The sequence below is a fragment of the Mesoplodon bidens genome (genome assembly GCF_964165515.1).
Source record: "Mesoplodon bidens genome assembly, chromosome: 12".
NCBI classification, from domain to species: Eukaryota; Metazoa; Chordata; class Mammalia; order Artiodactyla; family Ziphiidae; genus Mesoplodon; species Mesoplodon bidens.
This window is the reverse complement of record NC_138168.1, coordinates 59,728,693-59,753,537: the sequence shown is the minus strand read 5'-3', so window position 1 is coordinate 59,753,537 and position 24,845 is coordinate 59,728,693. Positions and strand designations below refer to the sequence as shown.

The following is a 24,845-nucleotide window of genomic DNA, read 5'->3' as shown; positions in this document are numbered from 1 at the left end:
TCTTCAGAACCTTTTTTTTTTTTTTTTTTTTAGATTCCATATATATGAAAAAACATGATTTCTTAATTGGTAATATTAGTCTCAGTTATGTGAGTTTTGTGGTTCTTCAGTCAGTCATTCTCTAACAATATAATTCATTTTGATGGTATTCTTTGGTATGAGTTTTTAGTCTGCTTTTCTTTCCACAAACCAAAGAATGCAGTCAGGCTTATATAATCTTTTTTCACATTGCATTAAATTTTTAAATGTATTTTTGGGTACACATATGACTAGATTACTAATCAGGAAGTGAATTGCTATGGAAATTTAAATTATGTCTTAAAATTGATCAAACTCATGACTGTGTTATTTATTTCATCTAGAAATAGTTTTGTAAAAGTAAAATGGCATTAACTATTTGGTCTAATTTCAATAATATTTCCTACTTTTGTTTTATTTTAACCTCTGTTTTGAAGAATTTTTTTATTGTTTGTAATGATATTGAGGTGCATGTTATTATTTCATGGTAGTATAGTCACAAAGTAATTCCTTCTACTGTAAGGGTTTTTTTAATTTTTTGCTTTTTATATAAGACTAAATGATTGAAGTACAAGCTTTCTATGAAGTATTTGCAAATAATTCAGGCTCCAAATCTGCTCATTATAAACTCCAGTTTCTACATAGAGTACTTGATGTGTCTCAATGTTCCTGAATTGGGGGGGGGGCGGGTGACAGAATATCTAAATCATAATCTATTGTTGGAAGATCAATGGATTATGATGATCTAATTAAGTCAGTCTTGCTAAGTTATTGCTGCCCTGTATACATAGAAAAATAATAAATTATCAGCCATCTAATAAAAGAATATAATTTCATGAAAAGAATTCTGGGTACATCCATAAACCATGAGAGGAAAGCTAGAATGATTTCCCACCAGAACCCTAAGGTAGAATTTATATTTAATTTATTGTATGCATTTTTTAATGCACGGGTAGACTTTTGTGTAAGAGATTTTTTTTTCACTTTTTATTCTAGCATTCATAAAAATCAATATTGTGAAGTTAGCTCAGCAGAAAAGCCTGGTTTGGGGACATTTTTTGACTAATACAAAGCTATTTTTAAATGTACATTTATTATATTTTAAAGACTGTAAAGCTTATTTAATATAATCTTGCCCCACCCACATTTCATTTTCTTCTCTTCCACTTTGAGAGTTATATTTTAAGGAACTTTTTTATGTGCAAAAAAAAATTTAGCTGAAACAGCTCTCAAATAAATTATAAGCAGGGGAATAAAAGTCAGCATTCTGTCTCCATTAAAAGTTGTTGATGTGGAAATGTGAGAGGACATTTCCTGCACTATGAAGACTGCCATGATCATGATCTTAGTAACTTCATGTTGTATTTGCACAAATCATATGTACATATAGATGTCTGTATAAAGAATTGTCTTCCTTCAAACATAGAAAATTATTGAATACAGGTTGTCTGTAGAAAATTATTGAATATAGTTTGTCTGTGCCCTTACCCCTTTCCTCCATATGTTTTATGTGTGTGTTTTGTAGTTCATCTAAGTGTAATTCTTTCCCTCATTCACTATGCTGGTCTCAGTGCAAGATCAGTAGTGTGGAACTCTCTTGGCTATAATTTTCACACAAACTTTTCCATAAGTGTATGAAGTGAATCCTGTTGACAAAGTTGAACATGTATAAGAAGAGCAGAGGAATACACAAATTCCAGGAAGGCTACTTTCCATTTCTACCCTTCTCTCAATGTAGAATTTACAAACATTTAAAACTATCCTTGGGACTTCCCTGGCGGTCCAGTGGTTAAGACTCCACACTTCCAATGCATAGGGCACAGGTTTGATCCCTGGTCAGGGAACTAAGATCCTGCATGCCATACAATGCAGCCAAAAAGTAAAATAAAATAGAATAAAATAATAGAATAAAGTAAAGTACCATCTATAGCTTTCAAATAATAAAATTAAAAAAATAAATTTAAAAAAACTATCCTTATTTGTGAAGAATTTGAAACATATCCATGCCATTTCATATTATTTTTTTGACCAAATCGTGTTTGGTGAATACAGGTAGTAATTATAATACCATCAAATAAACATTTACTCACTAGTTGGGGCTTTACTTCCTCCTCCCCCCAAGAGCCACCCTCTATGAGAGGTGTGGAGAGGCAAATAAATACTTTCCCTTAACTACAATTGTAAGCTTATGTCATTTGAGTGGAATGGAAACAACAGGTATTCTCTTAGGAAACAAACCAAGGCCCATGGTAGCCTCAGCAGATGCCACAGATTACACACAGGGGCCATCACGGTCCCTCAGCCTCGATAACTGCATAGCCTGTGCCAATACTGTGGACCTGGGGGTCAAGGGGAGTGGATGCCTTAGGTTAACTTTTCCCCAAGCCCTCAGCTGTTAGATGAATGAATATATCTTCTAGAGTTTAGTCCTGGCATCTTTTCTGTTTACTGTGGGTTTTTTCCTTTATGAATTCATTATTAATATGCCAAATTATATTGGCTCTCCCAGAGGTCATAACATCATTCATCATCTGCTTGTAGATTGAAATAAATCTTACTCTTTTGACATATCATTCAGAATTTCTTGATGCTGCTGGCCACATTGCAATGCATTTACTTTGATCCAGTGATTTTTAATTTATTTCAGTCCTCACAAAATTGCTGTGTACTCTGAAACTACATTTCTAGATAATGTCATGTGTAAAGTTTACTGAAACGTTAGATTAAGGAAAAATATTAATTAAAAAACACATTTGCCCAATATTGGGTTGATATTTTCAAGAGAAAGCATATTTTTAAGCAGAGTAGGATGGATAGGATATATTTTTAAGCATTATGAGAACAAGAAACTGGATATTTATGTAAATAAATAACAACCGAATATTTAAATAAAATATATAAAAGGAAAATACACGATAGCAAAAGTATCTCGTATCTTATATTTTGTCTATAGAAGCTGACACATCATTCATTGCTGCCACTGGGTTATATGACATTTGCAAATAAGGACTGGAATGGTTTCTCAAATCTTGTCATACCTGGGGACACTTCAAAACCAGTTATGTTGATAGTTGAGCTCTAAACAAGTCCAGCGTTATAAAATGGTTTGATTCTTAGCTTTGAAAAAGGGAATTTCATTCGAAAGACTGAAGCAATGACTTTAAAACCTATTCATCTTAAGGAGTTTTTAAAAAATTGTAATAATCAATGCTCTTTTTTTAAGTTATAGAAATGTAATAAATATAGCTATAAAAGTCAGATTGACTGTTAATGAACATTTCAATTCAGTACTATATAGTTTGGCTTTTGAGTCTAAGGAGTGTTAATTATTATTATTATTTATTATTGTATGAACACTGTTTATGGAGACACTTTAGGGGCTTATAATAATCTTCAAAAAATCTTTCAGGGAGATCTTTCAGGGAAAGCTCTGTTCTTGAAACGAATTACAAATGAGATCTTCATGTCATTAGAGGTATACAACAGAGAAAACTAGACTACACAATTTATTCAGCTCTCTAAGGTGATAGAATATTCTTCTGAATAAAAATAACTTTGCAGTTGTACATAATCTGCATTAGAAGCTTATAGATTGATTTACTTTGAATTCCCATGTATTCCCATTTATTAAAAACTTGCCATACAGCTTATTTTCTTTTTAAGAACACATTTGTATTTATTTTATTTACTTTTAACCTGTTTAGCTTATATGTTTACTTTTTCTGTTTCTGATATAAGGATCCTTATAACCAAAAATGTATTTATTTGTAGTGCCTGGCCCTGTACCAGTCAATTCTCTTCAAGGAACATCCTTTGAAAATAAGATCTTCTTGAACTGGAAAGAACCTTTGGATCCAAATGGAATCATCACTCAATATGAGGTACTGGGAGAATAAGGAAGTTTATTGAAACATGGATTGAAGGGGAGAGTAAAAGAAAATGTTAGAGAAAAATAATGGTAAAGAAGTAAGTGAGAATTGGGGATTAAAATCAATGTTAGTTCTTCTCTGTTTTAATTTATCAATTCCTTGATTCCAAAATTAAGCATCAAAACAAATATTGCATGGCACCTAGAGTTTTCAAATTCTTAAGTAAATGTTGTTGTTTCAGAGAAGTAGGATGGGCCTTGTCAAACAGACTTACTGGTGATTGTAAAGAATAAATTTTTATAAAATTAAGAAACTCATATTTCACACTATGATTTAGGAGAGGCCATTCAATGTCAGTTGTTTCAGAGTAGGGGAGAAACACCTAAAAAGCAAAATATATCATAAACTTGACTATTACAGAGCTTCATCTCAACTTTGAATATAAATCATTATCTTATTTTTAAATATGAGGACCTGAAAAGAAGAAAAGAAAGCATCATTTTAATTGCACAAATGTGTAGTTCTGTTCCTGTGTAATCCGTGTTGATTATAGCATAAAATACTTACTTTCTAGTGGCAACAGAGTACATCACAGGAATGGGGAGTTTTGTTTGCAGAGAGTTTATTACACTATTCTATTTCACTTCTAGTGATTGGTCTGTTCAAATTATCTTTTCCTTCTTGATGCAGTTTTGGTGGGACTTTCTGGGTTTCATATGCATTATATTATATATGTCCATAAGATTATATATACAGCCCCTGGCGGAGGAAGTGATGTCACAGGCCCCATGTGAGCGGATTGCAACACATGCAGCTGCCTGGAAAGAGGGAGCCGGTGTCCTACGTCAGAGCCGCCGCCGCGGAGCCGCCGCCGGGGAGGAGCAGCCGCTGCCGCCCAGGACTGGGCCCTTAGGGAGGAGGAGGCGAGAAGATGGCGGACGACCCCAGTGCTGCCGACAGGAACGTGGAGATATGGAAGATAAAAAAGCTCATTAAGAGCTTGGAGGCGGCCCGCGGCAATGGCACAAGCATGATATCATTGATCATTCCTCCCAAAGATCAGATTTCACGAGTGGCAAAAATGTTAGCAGATGAGTTTGGAACTGCATCTAACATTAAGTCACGAGTAAACCGCCTTTCAGTCCTGGGAGCCATTACATCTGTACAACAAAGACTCAAACTTTATAACAAAGTACCTCCAAATGGCCTGGTTGTTTACTGTGGTACAATTGTAACAGAAGAAGGAAAAGAAAAGAAAGTCAACATTGACTTTGAACCTTTTAAACCAATTAATACTTCATTGTATTTGTGTGACAACAAATTCCATACAGAGGCTCTTACAGCACTACTTACAGATGATAGCAAGTTTGGCTTCATTGTAATAGATGGTAGTGGTGCACTTTTTGGCACACTCCAAGGAAATACAAGAGAAGTTCTGCACAAATTCACCGTGGATCTCCCAAAGAAACATGGTAGAGGAGGTCAGTCAGCCTTGCGTTTTGCCCGTTTAAGAATGGAAAAGCGACATAACTATGTTCGGAAAGTAGCTGAGACTGCTGTGCAGCTGTTTATTTCTGGGGACAAAGTGAATGTGGCTGGTCTTGTTTTAGCTGGATCAGCTGACTTTAAAACTGAACTAAGTCAATCTGATATGTTTGATCAGAGGTTGCAATCAAAAGTTTTAAAATTAGTTGATATATCTTATGGTGGTGAAAATGGATTCAACCAAGCTATTGAGTTATCTACTGAAGTCCTCTCCAACGTGAAGTTCATTCAAGAGAAGAAGTTAATAAGGCGATACTTTGATGAAATCAGCCAGGACACGGGCAAGTACTGTTTTGGAGTTGAAGATACACTAAAGGCTTTAGAAATGGGAGCTGTAGAGATTCTAATAGTCTATGAAAATCTGGATATAATGAGATATGTTCTTCATTGCCAAGGCACAGAAGAGGAGAAAATTCTCTACCTAACTCCAGAACAAGAGAAGGATAAATCTCATTTTACAGACAAAGAGACAGGACAAGAACATGAACTGATTGAGAGCATGCCCCTGCTGGAGTGGTTTGCTAACAACTATAAAAAATTTGGAGCTACATTGGAAATTGTCACAGATAAGTCACAAGAAGGATCCCAGTTTGTGAAAGGATTTGGTGGAATTGGAGGTATCTTGTGGTACCGAGTAGATTTCCAGGGAATGGAATACCAAGGAGGAGATGATGAATTTTTTGACCTTGATGACTACTAGGTAGTCGACATGGGTCCGGCAAAACGTGCCTCACCCTCCAGCATCCAACCCAAGGAGCATACCCGTGGTGGAATCCAAACAGATCCCTGCCTTACAATTGGAACATTTCCAGAACTTAGTCCATGAGCATTGGATATTGAAAAGAAAACCGAAACAAAAACCAGACCCAACCCTACACTTTGGTTTGTCATGGTGTCAGCGCAGCAGCCTACAACTAAGTTCCTAAATGCCACTTCGGACTAATTTAAAAAAGAATCCCAGTTTTTACTTTTACTTGATGGTGAAATTGGTTGCTCTTGTATTTTATGGAAAAAAAAGATTTTTTTAACCTTCATACATAGAAGCAAAATACTTTAACTGCTGTAAACCTTCAAAAGTTAATAGAAATGAGATCATACTGGTTTGTTTCTTATTTTGATTGGAGAAAAATTAAATTGCTGCATTTCGCAGTGACCCATTTACATGGCATTCTCAGCTTAGACTGCATAAGAAGAAATATATGTGGTGAAATGTTGGAACCATTAAAAAAAAAAAAAGATTATATATAGATATATATTCATATTTAAGTATATTCATTTATCTTTTGATGGAAGAAAATAGATGTATATTGATCCAGTCAGATAACTCTAGGTTTATCTGTGGATGAATAGATAAATAAATAGAGAAACAGCCAGACAGACAATAGATACAGAATGACAGTGAAATACCCATATCAAAAAGAGAAGGAAAAGAAGTGAAAAAAATGTGATTCATTCCACACAGATGCCCTTGAACTCTATCTTACTCAAAGGGGGTTTATTTAGAATGTATTATGACTTATATTGGATATGTAATAGGAAATATATTTCTTAAAACAGGTCAGTTACAGCAGCATAAGATCATTTGATCCTGCAGTTCCAGTGGCTGGACCTCCCCAGACTGTATCAAATTTATGGAACAGTACACACCATGTCTTCATGCATCTCCATCCTGGAACCACCTACCAGTTTTTCATAAGAGCCAGCACAGTCAAAGGCTTTGGGCCAGCCACAGCCATCAATGTGACCACCAATATCTCAGGTATGCAAATGAATACAGGGCAAACAGAATTGGTTTGTAATAGCATGTCCTAGAGAATCACATATACACTGGGTGTAATTCACCTCATTTATTGAATCTTTAATATAAATAGTCATGATTAAAGGCACTTTAAAGAATTATCTGAATACAGATTATCATTTGTTATATGTCCAAACCCCCAAGATCTCAAAATCTCTGTCATTTTTTAATTGACAAAGGTTTTTAAAGACTATATTATATCTTAATTAGAAATTTTTAAAAGTTCATTATGAAAGTTCATATTAAAAACCTGTTATACGTTTGAGGAGTTGGTAATTATTATGGTATCTGATCTTTACTGTAAATGGATTTTATCAAAAGCATGGTAGAAGATCTTTGCAGTACTACATACTTTGTCTCTCTTCCATTTTTCCCTGACATTCTGATAATTTTATGACAAACAAATATGAACTTTTCTTTCTCTTCGAGATCTCACATAAATTCAACTAAATGTCAGAATGGTAATGTGCAGGAGAATTTTAGGTTGATTAACAAATACAATTAAATTTCAGATTATGTTATGTTCACAATTTCCCAGTTTGCTAGGAATTAGCTTTGCAATATGCCCTATATCTACCCCAGTGTATGTGTATTAATATTTTATCTTATTTATTTAAGATTACTAAAATGGATATATGTTACTTATGTAACTGAAAAGTTAAATTTGAAAAATAAATGTTTTAAAGGGTCAACCACTTAATATATTAAAATACTAGTTTTGAATTTGTAAATTCTTTTTGTTCCTTCATGTTCATTTTTATTATAGTTCTACATAGCATATATTGGTGGTGTATCATAATACATCATTAAAAAATCTCTACCATTCTTCTGAAATTATATAATTTGAATCAGAAAGAAACCACATACTCTCTAACTTTTTTTAAGTCTAAAATTTTATTTGGAAATTTCTAATATAATATAAAACTTTAAAAATTTATGTCATGGAAAAAATTATTCCAATATGAGTTATGGTTCCTTTTGCATAGCATTTGATATATCTTAATAGTCTAATAAAAAAGAATTTTAAAATAGTATTCATTATGTTAGAAAACAGCAAGGTATTAAAATTGCCAATTCTTTTCTTGATGGAACAATTCTAAATCATCAATTTAAATATTTATTGAAATTATTTTACTAGAAAATATGACTTGGTGACACAATGATATAGTAAAACATATTTCCTACCCTTTAGAATTAGCAATAGTGCTATAAATAAGATCCTTCAACAGTGATATGTACAAAATTTACATAAACTTTATAAAACTGAGAATATTGAACAAATGAACATTATTGAGAGCCAAAATTTATTGTGGTTCAGACACAATTTTTTTTTTGAGTAAAAAACTTATAAAGACCAGAACACCCACCTAGCATTTTCTTTGTTATTTAACTACAGTTTCACTTGAAGCAACCTATGTACATGGATACTTGATTTGAACTTTAAAACTTGGTTGCAGTCACTGTATCTTGGGAACACATAGTAATCAAGCCAAGGCTAATGAAATTTATGGTTAGTGTGGTTCTCAGACTCACTTGAACTTTTAAGGTAATTTATTGTTATTTATCCCTTGAGTCCAGTAATTCTATCCTTCAGCATTTTAAAAGCATCTTAAAGTGAAATCAAGTTATTGAAGGCATGATGCTTGGCAGTATTGTTTATATGTATGTGTGTGTGTGTGTATGTATAATACACATATGATATGTTATACACCCACATAAAATAATACTCATATACATATTATGCCTATATAGTATCTGTTGATTCTACTTGTAAATAACTCTCAGATAATTTGCCTCTTTCTAAACTGTTTCTTTCTTTCCATCTGGATCATATTTTAAGCAGATCATTGACATATCTTTCGAAGCAGCATCCTTGCCTTTAGACTTGCCTTGCTCCAGTGTTTTTTTCTATTCATCTTTGTACAACATATATTTCTTCCTTAATTTTTTTCAAAATCAAGTATATTATATCCAATATGATAAAGCCCAAACATCCTTGCATGATTGGCATTTGTGGCCCTTCATTTTATGGCCCCTCCCATCCTCCACTCCTACCCATGAATCCAAAGTTCCAGGCATAGCAAACTAATTGTAGCTGTTAGAACACTCTGTGTCCTTTCACGTGATGAGATCTTCAGATATTCTGTTTCCTCTCTCTGGAATATTATTCCATGCATTCTCTTTCTGATGAGTTTTTCTTTTTTTTTTTTTTTTTTTTTTTTGCGGTACGCGGGCCTCTCACTGTCGTGGCCTCTCCCATTGCGGAGCACAGGCTCCGGATGCGCAGGCTCAGCGGCCATGGCTCGCGGGCCCAGCCACTCCGCAGCATGTGGGATATTCCCGGACCGGGGCACAAATCCATGTCCCCTGCATCGGCAGGCGGACTTTCAACCAGTGCGCCACCAGGGAAGCCCCTACTCTTCTTTTAACATTCAGCTCAAGCACTGCCTAAACAGTGAAAGTCTTCTGTTTCATCTTCCTAATCCCTGACACTAGTTTAGACAAGTGTGGTCCCCCAGCATCAACTAGTTTAGACAGCTGTGGTCCCCCAGCATCCAGATCACGTGGAAATATCCTGGAAATGTACATTATCAGGCCCCTCCCCAGACCTACTGAATCAGAAACTGTAGAGGAGAGGGGCAGCGATCTGTGTTTTAAGAAGCCCTCCAGGTGCTTCTGATCTCCCTAGTTTGAGAACCACTGTGTTGGCTAATTAACTGTCCCCTCTTTTGGTGACCTAAATTTTGCTATAATTTTTTTGATTTTTATAAGACTCTCACTCTTGATAAATGTGAATCCCTACTTTTAATTCTATAAGTGTCAGAAACCACACTTCATTTGCTTTTATATTTATAGCACATCTCATAAAATTTGACACATAATAAATATTCAGTAAATGTTGAATGAATGAATGAAATACTCTAAAATTTTTATTAAATACTATTTGTTCTCAGTTTTTCTGTTAATGCACACAGTTCACTGTTCATATACTCCCTTAAACATCTTTCTGTATGGAAAGAATCAAAAGCCATTTGAGGTTATTCACCCAGTTCAAGATTAGGAAGCCCTCTCACCTCCAAGCACTGTCAAATATTTTGAAAAATTTTGTTTCTTCTTTTCAAGAATGTGGCAACTAATCCACTAGTTCATGGTAAATAACAGCTAAAGTTCCCATTCCCATTCAACATACTTCCTAGATATGTTTCTATTGTGACCACAGTGGTGAAAGCAGTCCAAGCTAATGCTGGGTCATTCCACAACCATTAGGTCATAAGCAGCACCACCTCTCCCAGGCAGCCCTTTACCTAGGTTCCTGTCATTTCTCTCTCCACATCTCCAGGTGCAGCCAGGCCTATGCTGTTAACACCTTCCTCCCATCCCATCAATGCTGATTTCACAATCTCAGGACACTAAAAGCTAAAACATCTTCACAAAATGTTTGGAGTGTGTGTCACAAGTTGCCAGATTATAATTTAAATTTCAACAACAAATCTTTGCTTCATATCTTCTGCTGCTTTAGGTTCCTGGAGTTCACATTCAGTGGCATATGTTAAGGTACAGATTAGATATTAAGTATTGATTTTTCCCTTAGTTGGGATCATTTATTTATCTTGAACTATGATATATTTCTGTTCATTGACTGAAACTTTTTTTTCCTCATTAATCATTTATCAGCTCCAACTTTACCTGACTATGAAGGAGTTGATGCCTCTCTCAATGAAACTGCCACCACAATAACTGTATTGTTGAGACCAGCACAGGCTAAAGGTGCACCTATCAGGTAAGAGGGGGAGGGGATTTTGAGATATTCATGAACTGAACCATTCACTTCTCTGTGCTGTTTCATTTAACAGCTTTGCTCTTTGATTTTATTTTTTCAAGTCCCATTTCATTTCCCTTCCTCTGTTGGCATCTATGGTGTACAAGATTTGAAGGTATTTGTCAGGTATAGAATGAGAAAATAACTCCTGTCCATTGCATTAAATCTGTTATGAATAATTTCATGAGTGATTGAAAAATAGGAAGCTTTGAGGAAATAAAAGGAGAATAGTTAAAATGAATGCAGCCTATGTGACCTTTAATTCCTAAATTGTTGCTTATTGGGAATTCCATAGTAAATATTAAAATTCAGTTTGCCATTTACTTTATCTATCCAGTATTAAAATCTCCCACCTTATCCTCATCTTGCAGAAATTATGAGCCATGTTATTTTCAGGGATTGAGTCAAATCATTCTAACAATTTTAATTCCTGTGTGTTTGTAATTAGACAGATTGTCAACTTAGGGAAGTTTCCATTTGAAACTTGTAGATTTTGTGGATACTTTTGTTTTCATACTTCTGTTGAGAAATAAATCAAGGAACAGAAATTAGTACAGGTATTTCATAATTGAGTTATATCAAGTTGTTTATATATTCATTAAAAAATAAAATTAATCTTTGTTCTATGTGTAAAATGAATACATTTGACCTTATGAGCACATATTAACTATTTAAATAATCCTATATCATTGGAAAGGAAGAAATATTTTTGTTAATTTAAAAAAAAATTGATAAAAGAACCTGAGTCCATGAAGGAGACTCTTACCTCATGTCTGGCTGAAAATCATGGTAATACCACACCAGAGAAAAAGAGATGATTGGATACATTTGTAATATAAACACTTGTGAAACACTGGCTATGTGAAAATGCAAAGTCCATACTGCTATTCATGAATGAGTGATCTGTGAGTCTCATTGCTGATCCAAAGGAGAATGAGAAAATGCCTGCATTCAACATCATTTACTATTGACCAGTAATCAGAGTCATTCACATGTTCCTACCTGTGATAAAATTTACTTTATAGTTGTTCAGTTCTGCTACTGTTTAATGAGCTACCAGGTACTTGCAATTATCTTTTAAGAGTTAGATATTTGAGTGAACTCAGCTTTACTTAATGTAAGCTGCACACACAGTACATTATTATTATTGCACAATAGTGCTACATAATGTAAATTACCCTCTTTATTAATTTAATCAAATTATTACACAAACATTAACTGACCATGTATTTTGTGCCAGACACTGTGCTAAGCATTGTAAATCAAAGATAAAATGATCACAACAAAACACAAACCTTTGCCCAGATTTGTCATGGATGATCAGAGGGGTTGGTAGCCTTGTAAATCCTTTGCTCATAGTTGGTGTTCACAAACTTTATTGTATTAGTGAGTATATTATCGATAACATGTTTTTAAGTCAAAAGTCTTTCTTTGACTTTATTTACATTTACTTACCACAAAATTTCTAATTTCCAGGAATACTACAGGAAGAAATAATTAAATACTTTTTAAAATAAGAAGTTTTTTAAAAGAATGTTACTATCAAGGAAAAATGTTTTCCAACTGACTTACCCAGCTACCTGGGATCACCCATAGGTGGGGCCTGGTGGCAGGACCAGACTGGTCTAGTCAAGTATTAGGCTTCAGATGAGCCCTGCCTCCTTTGCTTGTTTGACTCATCCAGTCGGGTAATCTTGTCTTCCTTCCTCTGACCACATCTCTACCTTCAACACTGCTACCAGTAACTGGAGCCTGATCTTGAGGCTCATCTTGTCCAATGCTTGAATTTCTTTGAAAATGAGAACCCAATTTGATGTAATCCATTTTCATATCACTGTATTTATGGTACTTCAAATCTTTGATTGGATCCTCATCACTTCCTTCAGATTCTTGAAAATATTTGACTTTCTACCCAATTTCTTTTTTATTTATGTCAGTCTATCAGAATCTCTTTTCTGCTAATGCTTGTTGCCATTCCACTTTGTCTGTGGCCCATCACCTCCCCTCTGGATAAAAGCCAGACCTGTTTACCACCTAGCTAAACCTCCTTAGAGTATCCATTTGTTAGCTTTGTCTGCTCTCACAGGCCCTAAATACTAGGTTCTATCTTTCCCTACTTTACAGTACTACTAGCCTCTGCCAGACTGCATTTTACCATCAGTTTGTTCCAACTCCAGTGAAAATATAAATCTTTCTCCTCTGGTCTTCCTAATGTCAAACAAACTCCAATTTCCAAAGCCTCTGTTATAGCGCATAGGAAATCCTTGTTACACACAGTTTGTACATTTAGTTTAGTTTAGTTGTATCAAGAAAGCTAAAATTACCAATGGTTTCCATATAAATTTATTGATTCAATAGCATTCAGTATGTGCCAGAAGCTGAGATGGATACTTAGAATAGAAATCATGAAAGGAAATGTAGTATGTACCCTCAAGTGGAGGTGGAAGACTCATAAATGAATGGTAACAATGCAGTATGATAAGTGAAGTGACAGCAGCTAAAAAATCTGGTACTAGAACTGAGTTTTGAAGGAGAAGTAGAAATGAGATTAGCCAAGGGTCACTTTGAGGAGAGGAGAGAGAGGTTGCTCAGAAGAAAAGGGGCAATGGGCTTTCCAAATGACCACAAAGAGAAAGACTGGATATATGACATAGCGTAGCATGTTCTATTGATAGAACAGCAAGTAGTTCAGGTCATTGAGAAGGAAGGGTGTGTGGGAGAAGTAACAGCTGAGATTGGAGAAAAAAGCAAGAGCCCTAGCAAGAGGCTATTTAATGTCCATCTAAAAACTGAAGGTGGCCACAGAAGGATTTTAAGTGGAAACTATCTTGAGCAATTGTATATTCTTAGAAAGATCACTCTGAGTAGAAACATGGAGAATGAACTGAGGGTAAACCAGACCTGAAGGCACAATGGTCTCAATGAGAAGAGCTACTGGACCACACTACAATGAAAGCAATGGAAATGCAGGTGAGGCTATGCCTCCCATATAAGGTTTTACAGTGGTAGGGTGTATAAAGTTTGGTGAGAGGAGTGATAGAATGGAGACTATGGATGAGAGATGATGGTAGCTTTTATTCTAGAAGTGATAACAGAGCATTCATTAAGATGGTGTCCATATGCTAATGTAAAACTTGTGCAATGTAGTTCTGGCAAGTGTGGTTCTTTGACAAAATTAATTTTTGAATATATAATCATTCTAAAGGTTGAAAGTTGACTTAACTAGACCTTTGAATCTCCTTACCAACTTTTTGAGATCTAGCCTTAAAACTGTCATCACTTGACAATCATTACTATGATTCAAAATGAATATTACCCACATTTGGAATCAGTTCCCTAGAATGCATAATTTATTTTTTTCTGAAACATTTTATATTCTTCTTAAATGAACTCAAATTCTAACCTGAGTAGGTATAATTATAAATTAGAATGTGTAGAATGTCCCATTTATTAAAAGATTGACCCAATGTAGCTGTGTTTTCAAATAATGAAAATAGCAGCAGAATTTTGCTAAAACACAGAGAAGAATTCCTCATTGGTGAACTCAGTTTATTGTAAGGTGTAATAATGAATGTGTGTTTTATCACAGCATTTTCCAAATTTAAGCTCTACCTATTTTAAGCTGGCAGGAAGCTATCTATTCTAGGGTATAACTAAATGTTTATTTTGTACGTAAAACCTAAACTTGCATTTTAAAATATTAAGTACCATGTATTTTTAGATAGGTAACTAGGATATAGTAATGAAATGCCATCAAAACTATCATTTCTTCCACAGTTACATTAGGAAAAGAAATTGTCTGATGCTCAGTGTTAGCTTAACAGAAATACGGATCAGAATATAGAACTCAGTTTAGTTGGAGTTCAAACCTTGTATGTTGGAGCTATTGCCTGAGTCAGTTGGTCACATATACACAGCTTGAAACATTAAGACTACCGTCCTCATAGACCTGCAGAATATTTCATTACATCCGAGAATTTTAAAGAGATCAAATAGTTGCATCTGATTTTTCTTGCCACTATCATGACACAGAACTTACTTGAATTCCAGATAAAAGTCCTTTGAAATTTAAACAAAGATGGAAATAATCCTTTTGCCCCATTTTATGGGCACACAGCTCATGTGGTCCAAGTAAAATCAAATAGATGTTATTTTAATTTAATGTTTATTCTATAGAATCATAGTAGGTAGAATTTTTTTTTTTCTAATAGAAACCGTGAGGAGGTGTGCCCTTTGTGTTAAATCTTCTTTCCAGCCTTTAGAGGACTTCAGCCCAGCCAACAACTTTTGCGACCTTGAGAAACTCTGAGCCAGAACCTCTAGCTGAACCACTCCCAAGTTCCTGATCCCTAGAAACTGTGGGATAATAAATGCCTGTTGTTTTGAGCCATAGAGTTTGGGGATAACTTGTTATGCAGCAGGAGATAACTAATACAAGCACCCACAAAGCTGAAGCTTTCTCTTCCTTCAGGTTTCTGCTTAAAGGGCACATAGGTCTTTCTTGCCCACTGCTTATAAAATAGAACTCTTCATCCTGTCGTTCCCTATGCCCCATCTTGATTTATTTTACTTTATTGTTTTTATCCCTTCTTCAACATATGTGTAGCTTTTTAAAATTTTATTTTTATTTTTTTATATTTCCCTAGTAAAATGTAAGCTTCATGAGAGGAGAGACTTTTACTACTATGTTCATTATTGTAACCTCAGCACTTAAAATGGTGCATGGATACTATTATAATAGTATAATACCAGATAGTATTTGTAATGTAGCATGGTAGTGATAAAAGCAATAAATATTATAAGACAGTGGTTCTTGGCCTTTTCTCAACCCCAGAATTCCTGAGGGATACTACTGATGGTACCTATCAATGCATCTGTGGCGTTATCATTTGTGGGTGGATTAAAGACTAAATTGAAAAGACATCCCACATGACTGAGTTCTACCCATAGTTCACCCTTTCGTTACCTCTACCTCAAGAATTACTTCCATTGGCTTTAGGAGACAGAGTAATTACTGAGTGAACTAGTTAGAGAAGGCTTTATATCAGAAGTAGAAAAGCTAGGAAAGGAGGAAACTCTTTGACAGTATATTTGGTATGTTTAGGTAACAATGGTCATACAAGTTTGAGATGGATGATATACATTAGGAGGTAGTGAGAGCAAGATGGAGATACCAGGATGTGGTAAGATATTAACCCCAGTGTAGTGAGAATAGATTTTGATAATCGGAGAGCATCACATAATTTTGACAAAGCTGAATGTTGGAGAAGAGTAGTTAATGTCCAAAGTGGTATTTTAGGAAAATATCAGCAGTGTTCAAAATGATTCTCTTTTGCCTTCTCCGTGAACAGTTCATGGCGTACAAAGAATGCTTAAAAGATATTTGACAGAATGTATGGCTAGGTAGGTGTGTGCCTAGATTACCTGAAGGAGAAGATGAAGGCAAGAAAACTAGACCAGTAATATGAACATAAAGTTATAAATACCTCCCTAATGATGGAAGCAATGGGGATAAAAAGAAATGGTATATTGCAAGGGAGCTAGAACATGATTAAAAATAAAATTGGTTAAAGTTAATGCAAGCATTTTGAGCTTTGTTGATTCAGAAACTAGTAGTTCCTCTTACAGAAATAGGAAAGTTGTGATCTGGATTATATGTTTAAGGAATGAAGAAATGGAGAGCAGGAAAAGTGATGTGCACCAAAATGGTCATTAAACCTTTACTTCTGTGCATTATCAAAATGTTGGCGTTGGGGCAGTCAGTAGGAACAATGGTGGTTATGAGATCTTGGGAAGTCCATTGATGAGAGGAACTGTAAAACATTGGAGTGGAGCTAGAGAATTTCTCCTGAAGCTTTAAGCAGACATTTTAGATAAAAAATGAGGAAGTATACAATTGTATAATTTGTTATTTGATATCACCTAGAAGTTGTACAAGCTAAAACTTAAACCAGAATCACAGAGGGTATACTTTCTAATGGGTTAAAAAAAAATCCATTGTAGGTTGTTATAGGTGACTTTGAGTTCATCTCCAACATTTTTTTTTTTTTTTTTTTTTTTTTTTTGCGGTATGTGGGCCTCTCACTGTTGTGGCCTCTCCCATTGCGGAGCACAGGCTCCGGACGCACAGGCCCAGTGGCCATGGCTCACGGGCCCAGCTGCTCCACGGCATGTGGGATCTTCCCAGACCGGGGCACGAACCCGATTCCCCTGCATCGGCAGGTGGACTCTCAACGACTGCGCCACCAGGGAAGCCCCTCTCCAACATTTTAAAACATTAAATAAGGAAGAATATCTACCATGTCTATCATATAATTGCTTTGAGCTAATGGTAAAATCCCTGTGTATATTTTTTTTACAGTCTTATAACTGAAGGGAAGTTGTATGATGAGAAGTCATTATTTGGCCTCCTAAAAAACTAAAAATGACTACCTACCAATGTTTAATCAAATTAAATTACAGTATAGTGAAATCATTTTTAGTTTTTTAACATAAATCATATTTTGAGTGTTAAGTAAAGATTCATGATGCCAGTATATTGATTTTAACTTAATTGTAGAAATATTTTTAAAATTAATTAAAAGGAATGGGGAAACATGAAATATAGGTAGAGTGAATAAACCTATCCGGTGGCTTTGGAATATTTAAATTTTCCAGAGTACTAAGCTCAAATAATATTTAGATCTTGCTAGAGTTAAGTACCATTAGGTAATTAGACCCCACAAGGATGGAAGAGCACAGACCCATTACATGTAATCGGTCAAATCACTTCTAATTTGATTTCCCATTCCTTATTTTCTGTCCTTTAATTAATTTGTATTGATAAATAAGAAAGTAGCAGGGAAAAAACAACTTTAGAAAAATGCGGAATATGTGGTAAAGAACAACCTACTCAGACAAATTGAACAATGAAGGTAAGATTATTTATTTTAAAAAGAACTTTATAACTTTTAGTTTGGGGCTCCATCTCAAGTTCGATGAGACCTTTCCCAAAGAGCAGATCGTACCTTTTCTTCCTTTACTCCCCTCCAACATCGGCAGTTTGCTTTTTTTCTTAATAGATCTGAAGAGACAAGCTGTCTTGTATGAAGTTCCTTAATTTGGAATGTACAACCTATGTCATTTTAATAGAATTAGTTAAGACTGAATGTTCACCAGATGTTCTGGAGCTTTCTAGAGGTATGGACTAATTAACAAGGAATTTATTTTTAAAGATTAGGTTAAATGATTAACAAGGATGGGTAATTATCATTATTGCCCATTAGCGCAAGAATATAAGGTTAGATTTATTTGAGGAGTGTGCATGTGAGAGTTTATCTACACATATGTATGTATCCACAGGAAACACAGATGTATAACATACAGATATAGATTCTAAATTAAAAATAAACAGAAAAAGAAAAGACTAGGTTTGCCTAACATACCATATGTCAGCTATGATCTCTCTCATTTTTTTTTTTTTTTCTCTCCAAGGGCTATGCTTATGTATTTCCTGTATTTTAAAAGTGACAAGTGCCTGCTCCACAGACCCCTCAGAGAGCATGTATCTTGTCAATAGTGTTCCCTGGAGCTTAGAGACCCAACTTGGCAGAGGTATAGAGAATGATACAGTACATATAATTTCAAATAACATAGAATTCTTCCTTAGTTACTTGCCCAAATCTCAATTTCTGACATTAGTACAATTTCTGTCCTATTTCTAAAGGAAAGGAGATGGATACCAACCTGCCAATGTCTTAGCATTATTTTAATGGAAAATGGGAACTTGAATAATTAGGAAGAAAAGAAAATCTTTAATTTATAAAGCTCCTTTCTCTTAATCTATGTTAAGTTTTCTGTTTCTAGGTATAACAGAGTTTATATTAAATTAGAGTTTTATACTAGATTCTAAACTGGCATAAAATTTAATGTTTAATTGCCTTCGATGCAAATTTTATCTCTCTCTCGCCTTTCTTTATTTTTTGGAAGTTCATTAATGAAAATATTCTATTGCTGCTGGAGATCCCTTGAATAGCAACTGGTTTCTCTATATAGAATGAGCATATTTGCCTGGAAATTCAAGATTCAAACACACATCCCTACACACAGCTTATTTATATTTAATTTATATGTGACCATAGTGCATTCTCTCATAATTGTCAGGAATTTAAAAATATATTTCTTTTAAATTCATTATATATATGTAATATATGTAATATATAAAAATATATTGATAATGTCAATTTTCTCAGGTGTACATTACCTATAAACAGTTTGCCTGAAGAATGTCCTACAAAGAAAATTATTAATATACTAGTTGCAGAAATTGATTAAAATTTTAATTAGTGATGAGGCAGATCTTTATTTTAAAGTTGCATTATTTTCTCTCTCCTTTCCTCTATAAAAGATAAGCTATTAGAGAAAAGTTTTAAGACTTTTAAGAAAGGTATTAGAAGGTTTAAGTTTGAGGTTTAATAGGCCAAATGCCATCTGTTCCTACAATTTGTAACATTTTATTATTAACAACTCTAGCAGAAGGAGGCAGTCTATTTCGGTGGCGAGGACAGATTTCTGTCCATCTGTGCCCGTATTGCAGTGTGTCACTTGTGCTTTAGATCTGCATAGCTCTGAGCCGAAGTTGATGCCATGGCAAGGTCAAGAGGTGGAGAAGCCTGTCAGCACATTCTGTCTCTAACACGATGACAACCACAAACTGGGGCTTCAAGCCCCACCCTGAGGCAGTCACTCTGTTGGGCCTTGGAGCTGGGCCTTCCACACTATGATTTCAAAGGAAAATGTTAAGTTTAAACATTTTAAAATATCAGACAAAGAACTTAATGTATGATGTGTAAAAGCTTAATGTCAGGTTCCTTATTAGGGTGGTTCATCTCTCAACATTTAAAGATGTGTAGAGTTCTGTGGTGATTCGTCTTTTTTTTTTTTTTCTTCAAGTCCTTAGTAATTACATTGGGGTTAGAGGGAAGCCAAATCCATGTGAAATTCTATTTTACTGCAAAATAGCTTGAAAACCAGAATGCAGGAGGTTAAGTCTGACTTGAAAGACTTTGAAACGTTGTGTGTTGACATTAAGTACCCTGTTCCTTTTTTGAGAAATCTCACTGTCTAGAATCTCTAAATGTGTGCTTTTTTTTTTTTTTCTTTTTCCAAAAAGTGCCTATCAGATTGTTGTGGAGGAATTGCACCCTCACCGAACCAAGAGAGAAGCCAGAGCCATGGAATGCTACCAGGTTCCTGTCACATACCAAAATGCCATGAATGGGGGTTCACCGTACTACTTCGCTGCTGAACTACCCCCAGGGAATCTTCCCGAACCTGCCCCATTCACCGTGGGTGATAATAGGACCTATCAGGGCTTTTGGAACCCCCCTTTGGCTCCACGCAAAGGATACAACATCTATTTCCAGGCTATGAGCAGTGTGGAGAAGGTGAGCTTCCTCCAAGATTTTGCTTTTTCACTGACCCGAGGAAAAGCTGCTGTCGAATTTTATAAATACTCAGTAACATTTGTCAGGTGAAAAAAAAAAAAAGTAAGAAACAATCGGTGTGTAGGGGGTGTGTTGTTTCTGTTCCCAGCAACATGCACAGTTTGGGGCCTACTGTAGGGCTGGGGCTCCATGCCAGTTACATCGCACAGCATTCCTGTTTCCTAGTAACTGCTTCTCCTTGAGCCCTCTTCAGGAAAGCCCACAAGGGCAATTGTGAGTAAAATGATTTGAAAAGGTGGGTGTGCTGCTACCGGGACTCCAGCCCCAGTAAATATGGAGCATTGTTTTGTCTTCTTTGCTCAATAGTGGCACGCTTCAGAAGACTGAATTTACTGCAGGATAAACAGAATGCGTGTTCCACAGCAGGCAAATAAACCCTTATAAACTTTTCAGGGGTTACAAGCCAAATAGTAAATAACTAGTAACAGTCCTCTGATTACAAAGTAATAGGGCACCTGTGGTATATCGTGACAAAACCGAAACAGAAGGCAGCTTGGCGAGGGTGGGATGCTGTGCGGTTAAAGAAGTCCGTTTTCCGTCTCCCTGGCTTCTCTTCTTTTTCCCATTCTGGACACAGTTGTTTTTGAACACTGCCATGGATCCCAATGAGTATTGAAGACGGAAACACAACAGGAAGCTAGAAACTACCAGTGGTTCCATACTTGGGGAAATAACCTGGCCTTTCATATCTCATGCTCTTCTCTTGAAAGATTTTCTTTCCTAAAACATATTTTATTTAATTTTTTTTTTTGCAGGGAGGTGTAAAAAAAATGTTGAGAGTAGAAACCTTTTACAACTTAAAATTCAATAGAAGAATGACATTTTTATGTACTTGTAGCTATATAGGAAATTTCTGGGTTTGGGTAATTGAGTACCTGACGTGGGTACCTGGCAGATGTGAAATATGTGCTATCCAATTGCAAAAGCCCAATTATATCTTGGAATAGTTTCATTGAAAGATATAACAATCCATTTGCATTTCTGTAAGGGGCCATGAGAACTTAGGGTATTGATTGGCTGCTTTTGAATAAAAGCTTTATCTTTGTGCTTACCTGCATGGCTGCTTTACAGTATATGGAAAGAAAAATGCCACAGCATCTTCTAAGATGTACTTCAAAGCCAGAGGCTGCTCATGTTTTAAAATGCTCTTCTCATCTTCTAGTTTATTTTTACCTAAGTGGGAGTTGGCTGCCCACTTCCCACCCACACATCATTCCATGCCACTACCATGATGGGACTGCTCAAAAAAGAGACAACCATGGAAGTTTTATTCCATTCTGGGTATAAAGTAGCATGGTTCTGTGTTTGGGTATTCATCTTTAGAAAGGTGAGAGATTCCAAATTAACTTTTGTTACTTGGTCTGTGGTATGAGAGAAGTGTTAATGAATGCCCGTTACTTACAAAGAATTTCCTCTGGCACTCTTTAAAAGCTTTGATATGAATTTTCTCTTCTAATTGCTAATATATCTACATGTGGTTTAATCAAAGTACAGAGTAGCAAGAATATATTTCACAGTTATCTTGGAAAAAAGTTTTAAAATTGACATGGCTCCTATCAGCAGAGGCTGGTAATCCTGATAGACTTAACAGCAATTGCTTTTAGGAAATCAAAGTCCCTTTGAGCCTTTATGGGAATGTGAAACAGTTTCTTGGAGCTTACTAGGAAGGCTTCAGGTCACAATTAAGTAATAGAAGTGCAGATTTTCATTTTTAATTACTAATTTCCCCCTCAATGCTTTACTTTGTTTAATTTAAAAATAATAAATGCCTAAGAGAAAAGTATATAAAGTCTTGGTTTATCAATCTATAGAACTGCTCAAGACGGAGTTACAAATACACCTTGAAAACAAATAGCCTCTGTTTTGTTCACTGTCTTTAACATCTTTTCCAACCTCTTGTATATTCAAAGATATAAGCTGAATGAACTAAGTCCTGAAGGAATGAGGTACAGACCTAGCACTGTGCTCCACACCCTAGTACTAACCCACAACATTTAAAAGCAGAAGAAAAAGATTTTTAAAATTCTGAAATGTCTTGTCCTTTACCATTTCTACTTCTACTTCCTCGATCCCATCTGTCTAGCAAGAGGAGGAAAATAATCCCACCAAGAAATATTTAATCTGTAACAACTAGATTAAAAAGGAAAAAAGAACAGATACAATATGCTGCAACTGTGATGCAGTTTTTTGATGATCTTTCTAACTTTCATCATTTAGCTCTTTAGTCATGCTGGGATCCAAGTGAAAGTATGTAATGTTCAGCTTTGGTCTGAGTCTACAGCTATGAGGTGAAAATGAAATTTATATTTGGCGGACTTCCCTGGTGGTGCAGTGGATAAGACTCCATGCTCCCAATGCACGGGGGCCTGGATTCGATCCCTGGTCAGGGAACTAGATCCCACATGCCTGCCGCAACTAAGAATTTGCATGCCACAACTAAGGAGGCTACATGCCTCAAATAAGGAGCCCTGGAGCCACAACTAAGGAGCCAGCGCTCCACAACTAAGGAGCCCGCCTGCTGCAACTAAGACCTGGTGCAACCAAATAAATAAATAAATAATTTTTTTAAAGGAGAAATTTATATTTGGGTCTGATTTGTATTAGCTTTGCAAATACATTTTTCTTTCTGATCATTCAGAAAGTACAATAAATGCAAATAGAATGCTATACTGCTTGTCCCAGACAAGTTAGCCTGTTTCATTACAAGGTGAAGACAGATACCTACACCTTTAGAAAATACTAAAATTTTAAGTTATTTTAGATTTTTTAAAAGTCTCTGCGTGAACATAAATAAAAAATCATGTCCTTAATACCGCTATTCTTTATAAACCTGTTTTATAACCCCAGATTGATCTTCATACTAGTTATGGTTTATGAAATATCTATAACTGACCATTTTCTTTCATTTTTTTTTTTTTTACTCCCTCAGGAAACTAAAACCCAGTGTGTAAGAATTGCTACCAAAGGTAAGAGGTTTGCTTTCCACCCCCCCCCCCAAATTCCATTCACCAACTTTCTAAAATGAAAGAGCTTTGTTCCCTGTTTCAGGGCTAATTAAATGTGGCACTTGTATTACAGAGTATTTGTAGTAGGGCCTAGTTAAACTGCCAGCCAAGTTCTCTGACTCACTTGGGTGTCTTTAACATGTAATGAAGTGATACTTTCCATCTAGTATTTGACTGGAGGAATCTTGTTTTGAGAATAGGAAAGATTTAGAAAACTTTAGAAGGACTTGTTTCTGCCATTTAGTATCTGAATGGTCTTATGCTACTGATCAGCCAACATATTAAGAAAAGCTCAGCAATATCAGCTGAAAATAGCATATTCCTTATTTAAAAACCTCTGTTACTTTCTGTGGTAGACAATCAAATACAAAAAGATGGCCTTGTCTAGGCATATGCAAAGGTATGGACAGAGACGGGTCCATATTGGTAGTGCAGTTTGATTGAAGATGCTTTACTTTTTTTTATCTAAAAAAATTTTTTAATCCAACTGATGCCAAGAAATTAGATCTGGGAACAGCCAAGGCTTTTCCTCCTGACATTGCATATTATAGTTTAGTTGCCTTGTTTCTTTAAGAGAAAACATTTTCATCTTTGAACGAATATTTAGAGTTCAGAGTGGGAGAAAGTCTCCTGCATTCACAATGTTTATAATCCTTCACTTAAGAGTTATTTGACTGTGCCAGCAAGAGAGAGAGAGCTACTTGGTGTATGTATTCTAGCAAGAGAAATGAGAAAAAGCTGTTCGCATGCAGAGGTGGGGCTCCGCAGAGGGTTGGTGCTTTGGGTGGTTTGCTGCCAGAATTAGTATTAGGCCCCCATTCATGAGCAGTAGTTGATTCATTTGGAGTAAAAATGAATGGCCATATTCTGTTTTTGCTGGCATCTTTCCTTTCATCATTTTTCTCTATCTAATCATCAATCTGCTCAATTAAGCATTTGTTTTATACTCGATTTGTAAAGGCAATAACAAAGGACTATTCCCTTGACTCATGAGGAGTAATAAAAAAGCTTCACAGAAGAGAAAAAATATACACTTTTTCAATTCAAATACTAAGATTCCTCATGATATTTTAAACAATAAAGCAATCCTAAATGAAGGAAAAGAGAAAGTATATACAGATGCATATAATGTATAGGCATTTATTTTATTTTAAAAACTTGGCATATGGATCAAGAGTTAAAGTTGAAATTTTTAGAAGATAATAGCAGAAGGCATTTAGGACCTATGCTTTTCCGGATTTGAAATAGAACCAGAAATGTAAAATGGTCTCATGTCAGCCTGCGAGAAGTTTTTTAGATATGGAT

At 35.3% G+C, this 24,845-nt stretch overlaps 2 protein-coding genes across 5 annotated transcripts in view; both read left to right on the top strand.

The window, feature by feature from the left end:
• Positions 1-24,845, top strand: part of PTPRK (protein tyrosine phosphatase receptor type K) — a 588,095-nt gene that overhangs the window by 470,173 nt on the left and 93,077 nt on the right. For all 4 annotated transcript variants that reach the window (XM_081250577.1, XM_081250575.1, XM_081250574.1 and 1 more), the window contains exons 9-13: positions 3,790-3,899; positions 6,990-7,191; positions 10,906-11,011; positions 20,202-20,475; positions 23,465-23,501. In XM_081250577.1, the coding sequence (XP_081106703.1) occupies positions 3,790-3,899; positions 6,990-7,191; positions 10,906-11,011; positions 20,202-20,475; positions 23,465-23,501 (729 nt within the window). The remainder of the gene's footprint in view (positions 1-3,789; positions 3,900-6,989; positions 7,192-10,905; positions 11,012-20,201; positions 20,476-23,464; positions 23,502-24,845) is intronic.
• LOC308625949 (eukaryotic peptide chain release factor subunit 1-like) lies at positions 4,648-6,650 on the top strand. The gene has a single exon (XM_081250592.1). It carries the CDS (start codon positions 4,819-4,821, stop codon positions 6,130-6,132), a length of 1,314 nt encoding a protein of 437 aa, XP_081106718.1. The 5' UTR covers positions 4,648-4,818; the 3' UTR covers positions 6,133-6,650.